General features: G+C 39.7%; 1 protein-coding gene across 1 annotated transcript in view; it reads right to left on the bottom strand.

The window, feature by feature from the left end:
• Positions 1 to 2,047: 2,047 nt before the first annotated feature.
• LOC136875668 (uncharacterized) overlaps positions 2,048 to 17,029 on the bottom strand; it is a 524,739-nt gene continuing 509,757 nt past the window's right edge. Inside the window, exons 10-11 of the mRNA XM_068228095.1 lie at positions 11,665 to 11,918; positions 2,048 to 2,446 (exon numbers count right to left, since the gene is read on the bottom strand). Coding sequence (XP_068084196.1) covers positions 11,699 to 11,918 — 220 coding nt within the window. The 3' untranslated portion in view covers positions 2,048 to 2,446; positions 11,665 to 11,698. The remainder of the gene's footprint in view (positions 2,447 to 11,664; positions 11,919 to 17,029) is intronic.

The following is a 17,029-nucleotide window of genomic DNA, read 5'->3' as shown; positions in this document are numbered from 1 at the left end:
ATAAAGCTGGCAGCAGTTTGTGACATTTGTATTGCGTGTAGGTCACAACACTACCAGACGTCACCATTTCCGAGACAGGAGGCTAGTAGGGGAGATGGGCTTCTAGACTCAAGCAAGCTCAAGTTACAGCAAATAATCACCATCATATATCTCTCAGATGACACGTGACTAATGCAGTGTTAATTTTTATTCTTTTTCAGGTATAATACTATCACCATACGTTTTTTCTCTTACAGGTAGCTTATACATTTATTTACTCAAAGTTAAGTTTCACCAGACTGAAGAACTTAACAGTTACAAATTAAATGAGTGGAAACTAAAAAGAGATGGCTCCAGATATTACAAGATTATCCATGATAAGGCTGATATTGTAGTAATATACTTATTATGTTTAGTTTTAATTACAATTCAACAAATACCTTCACCTAAAGTCAAAGGAAAATGAGTAAGGAAGCCAGTGTGGAAATTGTTTCTCGTAGACCAAGACTGTTGCCAATGAGGGTGATGTCCATCCTCTTTACTGGTAATTTTTGCCCTTGACATAATAATACTGGACATTTTTCTATTAGTGGGGCACAGCCATGCAGTTTTCCTTTCATAAAACTATGTTCACCCTTTGTCATCATATTTTCCCATTTTAAGAGAAATGTTACACTGGCCAGTATATCTATTCCTTATAGAGGTTGCATATTCAAGGCAACAAAGGAATTTAAATTGCCAAGAATGATGCAGATTCAATTTTCTACATAGAAATCAAAGAAATTTTAAAAAAATGCATTCATTACCCTGAAATTTTTTCAGTATCAGCAAGATGGCCACATATAAAACTAATCATTGTAACCCAAGGTTATAAATAATGAAAGCCTATACCTCCCTCTCTCATGATACCAACGCATCATGTCTTACCTGCTACAACCTCTCATTCATGAAATCATAAAATCCAAAATTAATTCATCCCTTATAACTCCCTCTACCTCCCTTACTATTTACTACAGTACTGAATTTTTTGATTACCTCATCATGTGAAAAAACACCTCTCTACTAATTAGGCCATCACACATGTACAGCTTTGTACAAGGCATACATTTTTGATTTAGCCTTTATATTCTTGTTTTAACCCTCTATTTTATGAATTTTCTTATTAAATAAACATACAATACATATTATTTTTAATATTGTATAGGTGCTTATCATAAAATATGCTTTTTGGTACTAGAATTGTGTACCAGTATGATACTCTCGGGGAACTGTATGCTGTTATATACACACTCTACCTCAGCTATGACTCCCGAATAAAAATTCAGTTGAGCTGTGGCACAGGCTATGATTGGCTCTGTGTTACCGGTACATAAAAGTAACAACATACCTCAGCTTAAAGACTTACAGTGGGCAAACAGGAGCCAGATAATGGTCATCACCCTCTGGTGACATTGTGCAATAGAGGATTAAATACTCTACAGCAATTTTGCTTCCTCTTCATCACACCAATCCTCCTTGCTAAGTATATATGGTATCTGCAGCTTGTAACTTAGATAACTGAAATCCAACTTGTGTGACAAATGAACGACTGTATGACTGAAAATTAATGACATACATTTACTATTATTTTAAGGTGTCAGAGTGCAGGCTTTGGCCCTAAAAAAGGATATTAAATATACCAACACAGATATGTTAAATTTAAACACTTACAAATGCCAACCTACTATACCAGAATTTGATCATGATTTCTTGGGCATGCACAACTGCACCATACAGCTTTCAAAAAAACAACACAAAAGCAGTTGTAGTTATGAACCTAAAATACATAATATGTTACAAGAAATGTCTGTTCAAAATAAAAAGCTAATTGTGTATGTTACTTTCTCAATGTTCACCCTCAAAACAATAATTTTAAAAGAAATTTCAAATTTCAAAATAAATTTCAAATTTTAAATTTATCTTTCATCATTTTCCATTTACATACCAGTCAGAAACAAATATTGATGAATTTCAAAAGCAATGTATTTTTAAAAGTAAATATCTGAAGTCTGAATGAAACAGGGGAATTTAGTTGACAACTACAGACAGACTTTCCATAATTCTAATGAAACTGACCTCAAAAAAATGAAAAGAAAATCAACATTTATTTACATCTCTGAAGCAATGTTTTATACACCAAGTACGGGTACGCAACTATCCATTTGATACAATCCAACATTTTACACAACATCAGGAATGACCAAACAGTTGAATTGCTCTATTGACAACATATTTTTTTATGACAAACAGTTAAAATCCAAACCAGTATGCTGCCATTTTCAGCCATGAGGGAATTGCATTTTGAAGAGATGAAGTGGCTTGCGATACATGATGCTGTGCTGACGACAATCTGGTGGGGTAGACTGTAGAGTTGTAGCAGGTCTGAAGAATCCTGCATCGGAAGTCTGCGATATCACTTGTCGAGTACCTGTGGAAATTATTCTTGAAATTAGTTACAAATCTCCAGGAAAATGTCTTTTGAAAGAAAGAAAGAAAGAAAGAAAGAAATCAAATATTATTACTTTTATTTTGTCGTCAAAATCAGAAAGAGAAAAATGTTTAACTAAAGATTTCTACTACACAAAAAATATAGAGTTTTAAACATCTGTATATACAGGGTCCCTCTTATAAAACCACACTGTCCAGCGGCGTTTCTACTCTCTGAGACCTAAACAGCTGTACAGGAGGTGTGTGCATAGTTCTTCACCTTGCAAGGAGCGTGCATGTGTTTACCCTAGCATCAATAACCAGTCTGAATCTCAGCTGTTAAAATGGTGAGACAGTTATCATTGTAACACCGTATTTTTGTATGTAAAAGTTATTCTAAGTAAGAAACGGCTTGACGGGTACGCGATGCATTTGTTCAGCAATTTCCTGGTGCAGTGCCACCTTCATGAGCACAGATTCAAGTAATTTTAAATAAATTTGAAACTACTGGCTGAGTGCTCAATAAAAAAACATATGGCCGGGCTGAGTGGCCCAGACGGTTAAGGCGCTGGCCTTCTGACCCCAACTTGGCAGGTTCGATCCTGGCTCAGTCCGGTGGTATTTGAAGGTGCTCAAATACGTCAGCCTCATGTCGGTAGATTTACTGGCACGTAAAAGAACTCCTGCGGGACTAAATTCCGGCACCTCGGCGTCTCCGAAAACCGTAAAAGAGTAGTTAGTGGGACGTAAAACAAATAACATTATTATTATTATTAAAAAAACATATGCGCACATGAACAGTTTTAACAGAGGAAAAGCTAGATGATATTGGTGCGAATCTTGTGAACGGTCACCGAATAAATCACCCACAACATTAGCACAAGTAGGGGTTTCGGTTTCTTCTGAACACAGAGCTACAAAGCTGTTACACATCAAATCATACAGGTTCACACGAGACCATTGTTTAAAACCTGCTGCTCTAGCCACAAGAGCGAGATATTGTGAGTGGTATCTTTCATCATTAAATGATCGTTCTCCGATCCACTGCTTGTGTTCTTTTCGGATGAGGCCTGGTTTAATCTTAATGGTCGTATGAACAGTCATAACTCTCACTATTGGTGTGTAGAAAATCCTAATGGTGTTTACGCAGTCCCTCATTATGAAGGATAACACTTGCAGCATCTTTTATAAGGAAAGATTTCATACAAGATTGTATACACGCTTACAGCAGGGCGGCCACGCACAACGCAAGTCACCTTCAATTACTTTTTCAATGGACCGAAGATACGGATGAAGTGTTAGCACTTCTACTCTTGACAGTGAAGTCATGGATAAATTTTGCTATTGGTTCCAATCTCAGTCACAGAAGTTCTATGAGCAGGGTATTCACCACTTGGTGAAACGGTGAGAGAAGCACTTGTATAACATTGGAGATTAATTTTGAAATAAACCTTGTTAATTTTGTTCTGTGACCCCTGTTGTGTTTTAATTTGATACACCCTGATAAGGACCTTAATAACAGGAAATTGCAAATGACCCAAATTTAAATTTCATTTCTTGTAAAAATTTACAATGCTCCTAACACAAAGGTTCATTAATATCAATGCACTTGTTTTGCTATTGCCATTTCCAACAATATTTTTAGGATGTAGACTTAACCTGGAGTCTCTTAACTGTCTTTATTACAAATTATTATAGTCTTTGTTGCTAGTGGTTTAACATCGCATTAACAGACCTAGGTTTCTGGTGATACTAAGATGGGAAAGTAGCAGCTATGGCTTTTATTTACTGATAATACATCTACACTTCTTCTTCTTCTTCTTCTTCTTCTCCTTCTCCTTCTCCTTCTTCAGCACAGTCTCGCTTCAGTGCAAGGTCCACTAATCTAATCTTGGAACACCATTTATCATGGTCATATGCATCCTTGGTATGACAGCTGATAATAAATTTCACATCTGCATTGAATGTTTCCATTCAAAGCTGCTTTGGTCAACCATGGGGATGTCGACTGTCGACTTCTAGGTGATGGGGCATTGGTGACCATGGTCGGTCCAGTGCAAATTATATGACTAAATCACTGAAGTCTCCTTTGTTATATCTTGTCAACGACTGGCACAATGTTTATATATTTTTGACTTATTTCATTGTTCTGTATGTGATCAAGAAGGGAGAAGACTAGTGACTAGCAAGCCATCTTCATCTCTATCACACAGAGGCGGCACAGCTGATTTGGTGGTTGACCAGCACTCTCCTCCATGCAGTGCTACTCAGAAAGATCAATGTACGGTAGATCTTGGAGTTCAGTCAGACTGGCATCCTCTTGTTGCACAGAGATCCTGCGATTTCTCTCCATCGTAGCCAGATCACGCTAACTCTCGCTCACACTTTTACCATCAGTATTGCCACAACACTGTAGTGAGGATCCCAAGTAATGGATGTGAGTGACTTTCTTAAGTTCCTCGCTGTTTACCATGATGGAGCCTGCCCTGGGACTGGTTTATAGCTATTCACTTTTAGGAATGTTCATACAGAGAGTGAACTGCCTGGGATTGCCATGCCAGGGCTGAACTTCTCGTTGCAGTTCTTCTCTGGTGTTAGCTGTCAACATTATATTATCCACATAGAGTTGTAGATCTCAGGGAATTATAGGGAAACTTAACTGACACTCCAGCTGCACATCTCACTCCTTTTTTTTTTTTTACAAGCTGTTTTACGTCACACCAACACAGATAGGTCTTACGGCTACTATGGGGTAGGAAAGGGCTAGGAGTGGGAAGGAAGCAGCCACGGCCTAAATTAAGGTACAGTCCCAGCATTTTCCTGGTGTGAAAATGGGAATTCATGAAAAACCATCTTCAGGGCTGCCGACAGTGGGGTTTGAACCCACTATCTCCCGGATGCAAGCTCACAGCTGCCTGCCCCTCACTGCACGGCCAACTAACCTGGTACATCTCACTTTACTGCTGGTATTAATGTTCAACGTCTGAATCCAGTTTATAAACATTTCAGAAACCATGTAATCATGCAGTGCACACCAGATGAATAGACGGGACATGCAATCAAATGCCTTCTCCATCTCGAGGAAACTTTCCACGCTGCTGTTGCCTCTAGTAACTTCTTCAACTGAGATACAAGGAAGGGGAATAGCATGAAAATAGCCTTCCAGTATTGGCAGATGTTCATATTCGAGGATGGATATTTCTCGGAAATGCTATCAAAACTTATTACACTTTCAGCAGCCACTGTCCAGTTTAGCCCTTTATGCATATTCGAAACATGTTTTTAAAGTACCGGTAAGTACCATTTTTAAACATGGCCGTTGCAGTGCTTCAGTCATCATTTGGCACATGTGCGCTTAGTACGTACATCTGTAGACTAGCCATACACGCCATTATGGTAGTATTTGTTCGTGTTTACATTTCCTTGTGCATACTGAATATGCCTCTGACTATTAATGGTCCCGCCGAGTGTAAAGTACATACTGTGACTGGTTTTCTAAATGCAAAAGACATGGAAGCCGCTGAAATTCATCGGTATATTAGAGAAGTGTATTGGGAACACACTATGAGTAAAGGAATGGTAAGGAAATGGATTAGAGCAATTAAAGAAGGCTGTCCACGATAAGAAGCATAGTGGGTGATCATCTGTCATTACTGAAGACTTGGTGTAGAAAGGTGATGCAAAGGTTTGAGAAAACGGACGCTTCACAATTTTGTCGTTTAGTTATAAGTTGCCTGAAATTTCAAGGAGTGTTCTTTATGAAATTGTGGGAGAATGCTTGGATTATCAGAAGTTGTGCTCATGCTGGGTACCAAGGATGCTGATGGAGGTGCAAGTTTGAATTTTTCTTGAGTGGTACAGTACTGAAAGCGATGCATTCCTAAGCCGAATTGTCACCGGCAATGAAACATGGGTGGCTTATGTTACGTTGAAATCAAAACAGCAATCCATGGAATGGAGATACTCAACATCACCTAAGAAAGCGAAGTGCAAGCAAACAATTTCAGCTCAGAAGCTCATGTGTTTTGGGATAGGCAGAGTGTGTTGCTTGTGGATTTTTTGCACCGGGCTGACGCAGTAAGTGCCGAAACTTATTGTGAAACCTTGCATAAACTCCATCATGCAATCCAAAACAAACGGTTTGGCATGCTTAATTCAGAAGCTGGTTTCACGATATAAGTGCCTTAATGTGTTTGGAACTTATGCTGAGAAGTAGTTTAAGGTACAGGCTTAGGCCTACATGTAAAAATAACGTTTAAAAATTGCATTACTTTTTTTTTCTATGTCAAAACTGTACTTAATAAAAAAACCTGCCTCGTATAATGCTCAATATCCTGTGCTGCCAGAGCTTGAGTTAGTCAACAGATGCTTTTATTGTTTATCACCGTCCTTTGTGTCCGACTCGTTGGCTGAATGGTCAGCGTACTGGTCTTCGGTTCAGAGGGTCCCGGGTTCGATTCCCAGCCGGGTTGGGGGATTTTAACCTTCATTGGTTAATTTCAATGGCCCGGGGGCTGGGTGTTTGTGCTGTCCCCAACATCCCTGCAACTCGCACACCACACATAACACTATCCTCTACCACATTAACACGCAGTTACCTATACATGGCAGATGCCGCCCACCCTCATCGGAGGGTCTGCCTTACAAGGGCTGCACTCTGCTAGAAATAGCCACATGAAATTTAAAAAAAAAAAGTCCTTTGGGTCAAGCTGCTTGTACAGACTTTTGTTGTGGTCATCTCACTGGGCATTTTCTTTTCACAATGTTTCTTTAGCAGCTGACAAGTGGACAATTTCATGCACATATCTTTTAATACCTTTTAATGTATGGGACAAAAGATACATAGGTAACCGAACAGAGTGTTGGGCTGCCTTTGTTCTTATATACTGCCACTATAATACTGTAGTAGTAGGCCAATCCACTGGTGCATGGCCACAGTCTACATCATCATTTAAGAAGTCTGCCAGCCAGGTGGCAGTGGAGTTACAAAGTTCCTTCGGTTTCCACAGGACTGCCAGTAAATCATCAGGGCCTGGTAATTTGAAATTTTTCATTCTGTTGATGCCTCTAGTAAGTTCCACAACTGAGATTCAAAGGAGGTCACCAGCCTCTTCAGCCAACGTCATGCAGAGGGTATATAGAAGACAAAATAAACTAGTCAATTTTGTTCAGTCAAATTATATTTCTGCAACAAAAATGTTTCTTAATTTTGATGCAATAGCATAGCCATAGGGTGGATCATGAGAGACTACTGGCAAAAATGAGTGCTATTGGACTAGACAAAAGAGTGACTGAATGGGTTGCTATATTTCTAGAAAATAGATCTCCAAGAATTAGAGTAGGTGAAGCTTTATCTGACCCTGTAATAATTAAGAGGGGAATTCCTCAAGGTAAGGCTTTTTGCAGATGATGTCATTCTGTATAGAGTAATAAGATACAAGATTGTGAGCACTTACAACGTGACCTCGATAATGTTGTGAGATGGACAGCAGGCAATGGTATGTTGATAAACGGGGTTAAAAGTCAGGTTGTGAGTTTCACAAATAGGAAAAGTTCTCTCAGTTTTAATTACTGCATTGATGGGGTGAAAGTTCCTTTTGGGGATCATTGTAAGTATCTAGGTGTTAATATAAGGAAAGATCTTCAATGGGGTAATCACATAAATATGATTGTTAAAAAAGGGTACAGATCTCTGCACATGGTTATGAGGGTGTTTAAGAGTTGTAGTAAGGATGTAAGGTAAGGCCCCAACTAGAGTATGGTTCCAGTGTATAGGACCCTCACCAGGATTACCTGATTCAAGAACTGGAAAAAATCCAAAGAAAATCCGCTCAATATTTTCTGGGTGATTTTTGACAAAAGAGTAGCATTACAAAAATGTTGCAAAGTTTGGGCTGGGAAGAATTGGGAGAAAGAAGACGAGTTGCTCGACTAAGTGGTATGTAATACCAATATAATGGTCCATTATTGGACGTTATAAATTTTCCAGCTAACTCATTCCTGGTGCCAGTGTTTTGCCCCCGTATGCTAGGCTGGGCTCATCAGTTGGTACCTAACACACCTACCAAGACGCTGGTTAGTGCATACCGTGGAGGCCATTCCGTAGGCTACTTGAAGCCACCGGCAGTGCCAATGCATTATGAGAGACTTTGTCTCATTAACAGACCATTGTATTGGTATTACAAATTTACTCATTCAGGACATATAATTCAGATTATCGTCTCTAACATAAGTGGTATGTTCCATGCTGTCAGCGGAGAGATGGCGTGGGAGGACATTAGTAGGCAAATAAGTTTGAGTGGCGTCTCTAAAAGTAGGAAAGATCACAATATGAAGATAAAGTTGGAATTCAAGAGGACAAATTGGGGCAAATATTCATTTATACGAAGCGGAGTTAGGGATTGGAGTAACTTACCAAGGGAGAGGTTCAATAAATTTCCAATTTCTTTGAAATCATTTAAGAAAAGGCTAAGAAATAACAGATAGGGAATCCGCCACCTGGGCGACTGCCCTAAATGCCGATCAGTATCGATTGATTGACCGATGGGGTTGAGGATGGTTATAGTTGCAAAATGATGACAGAACATGATGGAGCTGCTTGTGCGTGTGTGGTGTGCGAGTGTCATAAGGACACTGTTACAAATAAATTATGTTGATATTCAGATTGCAATACTGGTACATTATAAAATCTTATATTAAAATACAGAACAAGAACAATATGATCGAGTAAACAGTTTTACGGCGAACAGTATGTGCAAAATACAATCTAAAATCTAACTTTCGAGGCTTCTTAGAAAATAGATTCAAGAAATCTGGTGGTTTTACAATTTTGTCTCTATGAATATTAAAAAGAACCAAGACTTTGAGTCAACTTTCACTTGTCCATTGTCAGTTTTTGTTTATTTCCTTTTATAAAAATTCCATTGGTGGGTTGTTCTAACACCCAGTAACCCCCACCCCCTGGCTATGCAATTGTTTTAATGGCAAATTTAGATGTTGTTTATATTAGTATAGGAAAGTAACAAACAAAAAAAAAAGAGAGAGAGAGCGAGAGCGAGAGAGAGAGAGAGAGGGGGGAATGAGAAAGGAACACCTAATGGGATGAACACAACGGCAGGTCAGTGTGGGAGCAACAGAAACAGGAGACGAGGACAAACATGCAAACAAAAACAAGACAAGGATAATCTCCACATCTTCACGCTGCCATCTTAGGCTTATCTGACTTTCTTCTTATGCTACACTTAACCCACATGAAGACTAAAGATCTGTCAAGATGGCCCCTAGGTGTGCGTTGATGTCCGCCCTTCTGATGAAGATGGGAGGCAGAAACAAGCTCACTGGGGGCTGAGAAGAGATGAATGTGGAAGAACTGGGGTTGAAGAGAGGGATGTGCTGGGGTTGTTAGCCTAGGCCTTGAATGTCCTAATATTACCAAGCCAGAAGAAAAAAAAAAAAAAATGATGGATCACTATCACCTAACCTCCTAAAACATATCAGCAATGAACAGCACTGTTTTTTGTAAATGTAAGTTTACCAACATTTTGCCAACTCATTTAATAACACAAGAAAATTTTGATATACCAGGCTTTTGAATTTGAAACTCCTGTTCTTTTATTTTTGAAAAATAGATATTTTCTACATGTATAAAAGAAATCAAAATGAAACATTAATGGAAAGGTAAAAGGAGTTTTAAAATGCTTTACTTTTCACAAAAGGCTTCCAAATTGCACTCATCACATTAGTGTTGTCATCTTCACGAGTTTGTTCCATACTCTTCATATCTATTGCCACATGCCTGCCTTTTAGAAGTCAGGAATTGTATGTTAAGCAATGAAGGAAACACTGGTAAGTCTATTTAGAAGCCATTGAAGACCAAAAGATATTCTTGGCTGGGAAAAAGAGAGTAAGGAAAAAGCCCCAGCAATAACAATAACCGACAACTGACTGCCTGTTATTGTTAGCAGTAGCGGCGATTAGTGGGGGCGAGGGGGGGCAGTCCCTCACTTTGTGGAGAATTTTTTTTCCACTTTAGCCGGCTGAAACTAGGAATTATTAAAACAAGCAATTTGTACAAGCCCTGTTGTCTTATCAGTTATTTTCTTTAATTATTAACAGAATTATCAGCGGAAATACGCTAAAAAATATCGTTCGTCGTGGCTAACGGATTTGTACAGTGCCACAGCAAGTAGTGGAGACTTTGCCTGTGCTGTGAGGAAGGGTAGCAGGGGTATTTTTTTGCCAGTTTGTGTTGTAGTCGAATACTAAATTATTTTAATTGGACAATCACGCCGTACTTCTATTTAATTGTAATACATGTGTAATATTGTATCTTTGGTAAAAGTTTTATTGTATAGTATTGAATCAAAATCTCAAAAAACTGTTATTACCGCACCTAAGTTGGTAAACTGTCAACCTTTGCCTCTCTGTCGAAATTCGCTCAGAAAACATTAAAAATCTTGCCATTTTGTAGTTTTTTCTTTCAGTTTTAGACGTATATACCCCCACCCCCACTCCCACCCCTACCGCGCTATATTCCACAAACCAGGTAGTTTTTGTTTTGTGTACAACTTTTTGCCCCTCCACTTCTAACTCCCAATCGCCACTAGCGATTGTTAGCTGAAGTGAACTCTGTCTCTTCTGCTGCTACTCAACTCAGTTGCATGGCATTACTATTGTTTAAACAATAGTGCATTATTATTTAAACATTTGGCCATTAGAACATGTCTCTCTGATGGTACCGGTACATATGGCACAATTGTAATTCAATTCATGTTTCATAGCCATACGAACAGCTGATTTTTCACCAGTATGTTCCCTGATATGTTACTATATTTATAACTGGCCAACAACAATAATTCAGAATGTATATATCACACCATAGTATGTGCTTTTCCATTTTGGTTCTAGGTTAAGTTTAACGGCTGATGATGACCCAACTGTCGGTCAAAACTAGTCCCTTTTGTACAAATATGTACATAAAACAGTAGTTTGTAAAAACAATTTGGCATTGATTAGCACTAAAACCTTTGCCATAGTCATCTAACATCAATACGGAACATGAAACTAATCTAATTTAATAACTTTGTTAGTCATTTAGAAATATGACCTTTGATATATCCTAAATCTTAGCCTATTGTCTACATTTATTATTTTATAGGGACAGTGTATTCACTCTCATGATCATCATTTTCAGTATAACATGAAAGAAAGGCTACATACATGTCAAGCTAAGACGAGGAACTGCAGCAGGAAGTCAGCTGGGTGAATGCGAGGCCAGCTGTGCCTTGCGACAGTTGCACAACCACTTGATGATGCGAGCATTTCGTTCAACGATGGATAACTGCTCTGCTGGGCGCTGCATATTCCCACTTGTTCCACCACTTTCTGGTCCCCATGCCACTGCAGAGTCTAGAGAACTAACGCTATCAAAAAATACAGGAGATGAGGAGCCTGAGAGTGGAGCTGATAAAGACCTGTGAAAAGAAAGATACAGATTTAAAATGTAGTCATTCGTTTTACGTTGCACCAACGGAAACAGATCTTATGACAACAATGGGACAGGAAAGAACTAGGACTGTGAAGGAAGTGACCATCTCCCCCAATACTAGCTTACAGCTACATGACCCACTGTGCATAGCCAACTCACTGGATTGGATGGACTTAAAACAGAAACACACAGTATCAAGACTAGAACAATTTAAGGGTATCTTAATAAATAACCATACAAAATCAAAAGAAAATTGTAGGAGTGATCACAGATGAGAAACATAACATGAGAGCACTTTTACTGAAGTAATGAAGGCCACCCACAATGGTGATGAATATGATAAGAGGATTATGTGTTTATGAATTGTTGATGTGCTATTTGAGTGACATAGTCGCATGCTCACAAAATAAATGTTTTATTCAACTCGGCAATGTTTACCTGATTTCAGGGACCGCGAAGTCAACCAAACTATCATGGCTACCTATACTAGCATACACTGCTCCATGTAGTCTAAGATGTAAAGCTGCTGCTGTCCAGGAATAAGTGAACTGGCAAACACACAAAAACTTCATGGGTAGGAATTGGAAGAACCTCCATCTCGTAAGACTATGTTCAAGAAGCCCACCATGGTTAATAGATCTGGCCTCTCTGGTATTTATTTCCAAAACAAAGACAAACAGAAGGAAATTTGGAGTGCTCTACTACCCACAAATAGCCACCTTGTCCATCAAATATCTGAGATATTCTCATTTGGTGCACTCTTGCAGAGAGAGTAGCCTCTCGTTACCAGTGTCGTGTCCAACTCCACGACTAAAAGGTTAGCATGCTGGCCTTTTGTTCAAGGGCACCTGGGTTCAATTCTCAGATAGGTTGGGGATTTTAACCATGAGTGGTTAATTCTATTGGCTCGGGGGATGGGTGTATGTGTGCCGTCTTCAGCATTAGAAATTCCTCATAGATAGGGACCCATCTTCAGACACACAGGTCGCCTATTAGGCGTCAACTCTAAAGACCTGCACTGGGCCTCTCCAGAGGTAGAGTTGTTGTTGTTTACTTCTTTCCCCCCCCCCCCCCCCCCGATTCTCTCCGCCTCTTGTAGCGGACTGCCGATATCCGTATTTTGGTACCATGTTCGGTATATTTAAGACATGTAATTTAGCTGTGTTTATTAATATATATTGCTTGTTAATTATGCGGGGAATAATACTCCCGCATCCCCTATGAAAGTGATTTGAACGAGATTGTTGTTTTAAATTGCAGCCTGCTGTGCTTGGCTATTCTCCTTGCCTCCATGGCAACATGCCACACCCCTTTTTTGGCTTATTGTTGGCCGTTTTCCCGTCCCTTCTGTTAGTGAGAGAACATTGTGACGGGAACTGCATGCAATGAACATTTGGAGTCTGTCACCTCGCAAGAGGCCACTGCTCTCATAGGCACGTAAAGTTGCGTGTCTTCAATGGGCTAGAAATCATCAAACATGGACAGTAACTGACTGGCGGAACGTAATGTGGTCTGACGAATCACACTTTTGCTTGTATTCCAATAACGCATGTCGTCGAGTGCACCGAAGGCCAAATGAAGCATTTCGTCCTGGATATGTGCAAGATCAGATTCAAGCCGGAGGTGGGTCTGTGATGTTTTGGGGTTGTTTTTTGTATCATGGATTGGCCTCACTCACTGAGGTGACCACTAAAATGAATCAGCATGTTTATTTAAACATTCTGTACGATTAGGTGTTGCCTTTCAGTCAACATCTGCATGATGAGTATGCTATTGATACCTCAATTTTTTTAAGATGACAACAGCAAAGTTCATCGGGCTGGATACATTTGTAACTGGTTTTATGAACACTCCCCCACCCTATTACATCTCGATTGACTTACAAAATCACCTGACTTGAACCCCACTGAAAATCTGTGGGACAGGTTGGAACAGCGGGTAAAACGCCGACATCAGCATCCGCATAATTTGGTGGAATTGCGCAATTAAATGCTCAGTGAGTGACTTAACCTGGATGTAAAGTACCTGCACAACCTTGTGGATTCACTTACTAACCGAATCCAGGCGGTTATCAAGTTCAGAGGCAGAGTTACATGGTATTAAATGATGCTTGTAATGATATCTACAGGGGTGACTAATTTTTTGTCCAGTGAGCTTACTATGCAACAATAACTCTAATCATGAAAACAATTACATACTATTTTCAGGAACTACTGCACCGATTCTAATTTTTTGTGGCTTTTGGCTTTACTAACCAGCATTTCGTCTTAGGTCTGACACTAGACTCATCAGAGTGGGATGTGTCAGATCCTACCCACTGACGCTGGGGTGTATGCAAGTGAACTTATCAGAAGCCCTTATAAGAGGCACAGACTGATAACTGCATACGGGAGATAAATCTCCACAATGGAATTATTTCCCACCGAGCAATTCCGAATGGAAAATTCTAAATTCCCATGGAGGGAATTAGATATTTTTCACCAATAGAGCATGTAAAAAATGCCAAACACCCACTTCCACTTTACCCGGCTCGAAACATTAGTATAAGCATAGCCCACAACCCACCCTGGTGAAAGTGGGCCCCACCCCGCGCCTTAACCCTCATGACCTAGATCAACATTAATGTTCTTCCCACTATACCCTAGACCAACTCCTAGGCTGAAATCCCCCTCCCCCACCCCCCACCCCACCATTTTCCAGGCCCCCACCCGATGGCGGTAACCCATAAGGAAAATAAGCTGTGACACCCTACCCACCACCCGAACTCCTATAACCCATAGATATCCCCCAATCCCCCCTCCCCCCCCCCAACGAAGCACAACGAGCCCTCATCGAAACTCCCCCTCACCAACCAAACAGCAGATGTAATCAATATATGTACTAATATAAGTCTCATATGTTTCAGAAGCAGTCTATCCTCAACAAGGCAAGAATGCACTATCTGTAAAAAATCAATACTGTAATTTAACATTTGTAAATAGTACAGCAGAAGTAACTGAAAAACCTTATAATGTAAATATGGCAAATTCACTAAATAACGCAAAACACTGTAGAAGTTGTAAATATGATAAAATCTTGTAAACATTTACTGTAAATAACCTATGTAAATAACAGCTATCCAAATAGTGTAAACATTGTAAATATTGTAAAAATAAGCAATCAATCACTGTAAATATCCTAATAGCCCCCCAATAAACTCAATAATAAAACCGGAGGCAAGGGATATATTTCCAAACAAAACTGTAAAGCCTTATATGCTCAAATCAACAACACAGCAAGAAGAATGAAAAATGTAAGAACCAAGAAGAACATTATAAAAACAAATTGTAAAACAGAAAAATTGTAAATTGTAAATATTCTGTATATACTGAAAAATATCAAATACTTAGCCGAGAGGTCAAAACCCCCTCTCAACTCCTTCACCGAATCAAAGCCCATCCCCCCCGCCCTCAAACCCAATCAATCCTCTAAACCCGCCGAATCTCCTGGCCAGAGAGAAGGCGTTACCTTCTAGGTGGCCAGCCCCTTCCCTTCGGGGAGGGAAATGAAACTTTCCCCCTAGTTCACCTGCATACACCCCAGCGTCATTGGATAGGGTCCGACACATCCCACTCTGATGAGTCTAGTGTCATACCTAAGACAAAACGCTGGTAATAGAGCAAACGCCTGAAAAGCCTTACATCTGATGTGTTTTTGACACTTTTGACATGCTCTGTTGGTGAAAAATATCTAATTCCCTCCATGGGAATTTAGAATTTTCCATTGGCTTTACGTCGCACTGACACAGATATGTCTTATGGCGACGAAGGGACAGGAAGGGGCTAGGACTGGGAAGAAAGCGACTGTGGCCTTAATTAAGGTACAGCCCCAGCATTTGCCTGGTGTGAAATTGGGAAACCACGGAAAACCATCTTCAGGGCTGCCAACAGCGGGGTTCGAACCTACTATCTCTCGAATACTGGATACTGGCCACACTTAAGCGACTGCAGCTATCGAGCTCGGTCTAAAAATTCTTTCACTAATACAAAAATACAATATCCCTGAGTGCTATAGGCTATATTTTTTTTCAAAACAATTTGAGGGGTGGGGGCAACGTGGGGAGATATAAAATACTAGGTTAATATAGGCGAAATATCAAATTTGTCGTACAAGGATGAGACAAAGCTCATTTTAAGTCCCTTGACACCAAGAACAAAACTCGGTAAGCCAACCGTTATTGAGATATTGGCACCACAGTACCCCTGCTCTAGGAAATGGATAAAGAAATGAACTGCCGTAACTATGGCAACATCAGCTCCAGTATGCTTACAGCAGCGAGATTATCTGCAAAACAGTATATCACAAAAACCTAACATGTTGAAGACATCAAAACTGGCATTTGGAATCACCTTTAAAAATAAAAAACACACATTTCTGTTTTCAGAAAATCCAATTAAGGGGTGTGGGCGGGGTGTGAAAAGATGTTAGGAAGGAATTGAATTCTTTATATGAGGACACATATACCTCAGAAACTTAAGATGCTACAGACGTTAAAACTGGTACATGGAATCTCTTAAAAACAAATGAACATAGTTTTTTTTTGGAAAATCCACTTAAGGCGGTAAAATAATTTTAAAAAAGCGGGTGAATTTATAAAATGAGTATCTTCTACTTCTACCGCTATTCCCACACCTGTGGGGTCGCGGTTGCGAACTGTATCACACATATGTAGATTTGGCCCTGTTTTACGGCAGGATGCCCTTCCTGACGCCAATCCCGTGTGTAGGGATGTAATTATTATTGCGTGTTCCTGTTGTGGTTGCTAATGTGGTGTGTTGAGTGAAAGTGTTGGGACAAACACGAACAACCTGTCCCTGCACCAGATGAATTAAGCATAAGCGATTAAAGCTCCCGACCCAGCTCGGAATCGAACCCGGGACCCTGAGAACCGAAGGCCTCAATGCTGACCACTCAGCCAAGGAGTGCGGCAGTTTTTAGAATGATTTTATCTACAGTATATCTCATAAACTTAACATTTTATAGACGTGAAAACTGGTATTTGAAATCCCCTCTAAAAATAAAGAAACACGTATTTTTTGTTTTCGGAAAATGAAATTG

The sequence above is a fragment of the Anabrus simplex genome, chromosome 6 (genome assembly GCF_040414725.1).
Source record: "Anabrus simplex isolate iqAnaSimp1 chromosome 6, ASM4041472v1, whole genome shotgun sequence".
Classification (NCBI taxonomy): domain Eukaryota; kingdom Metazoa; phylum Arthropoda; class Insecta; order Orthoptera; family Tettigoniidae; genus Anabrus; species Anabrus simplex.
The sequence above is the reverse complement of the archived record's forward strand: the minus strand, read 5'-3'. Positions and strand labels throughout refer to the sequence as shown.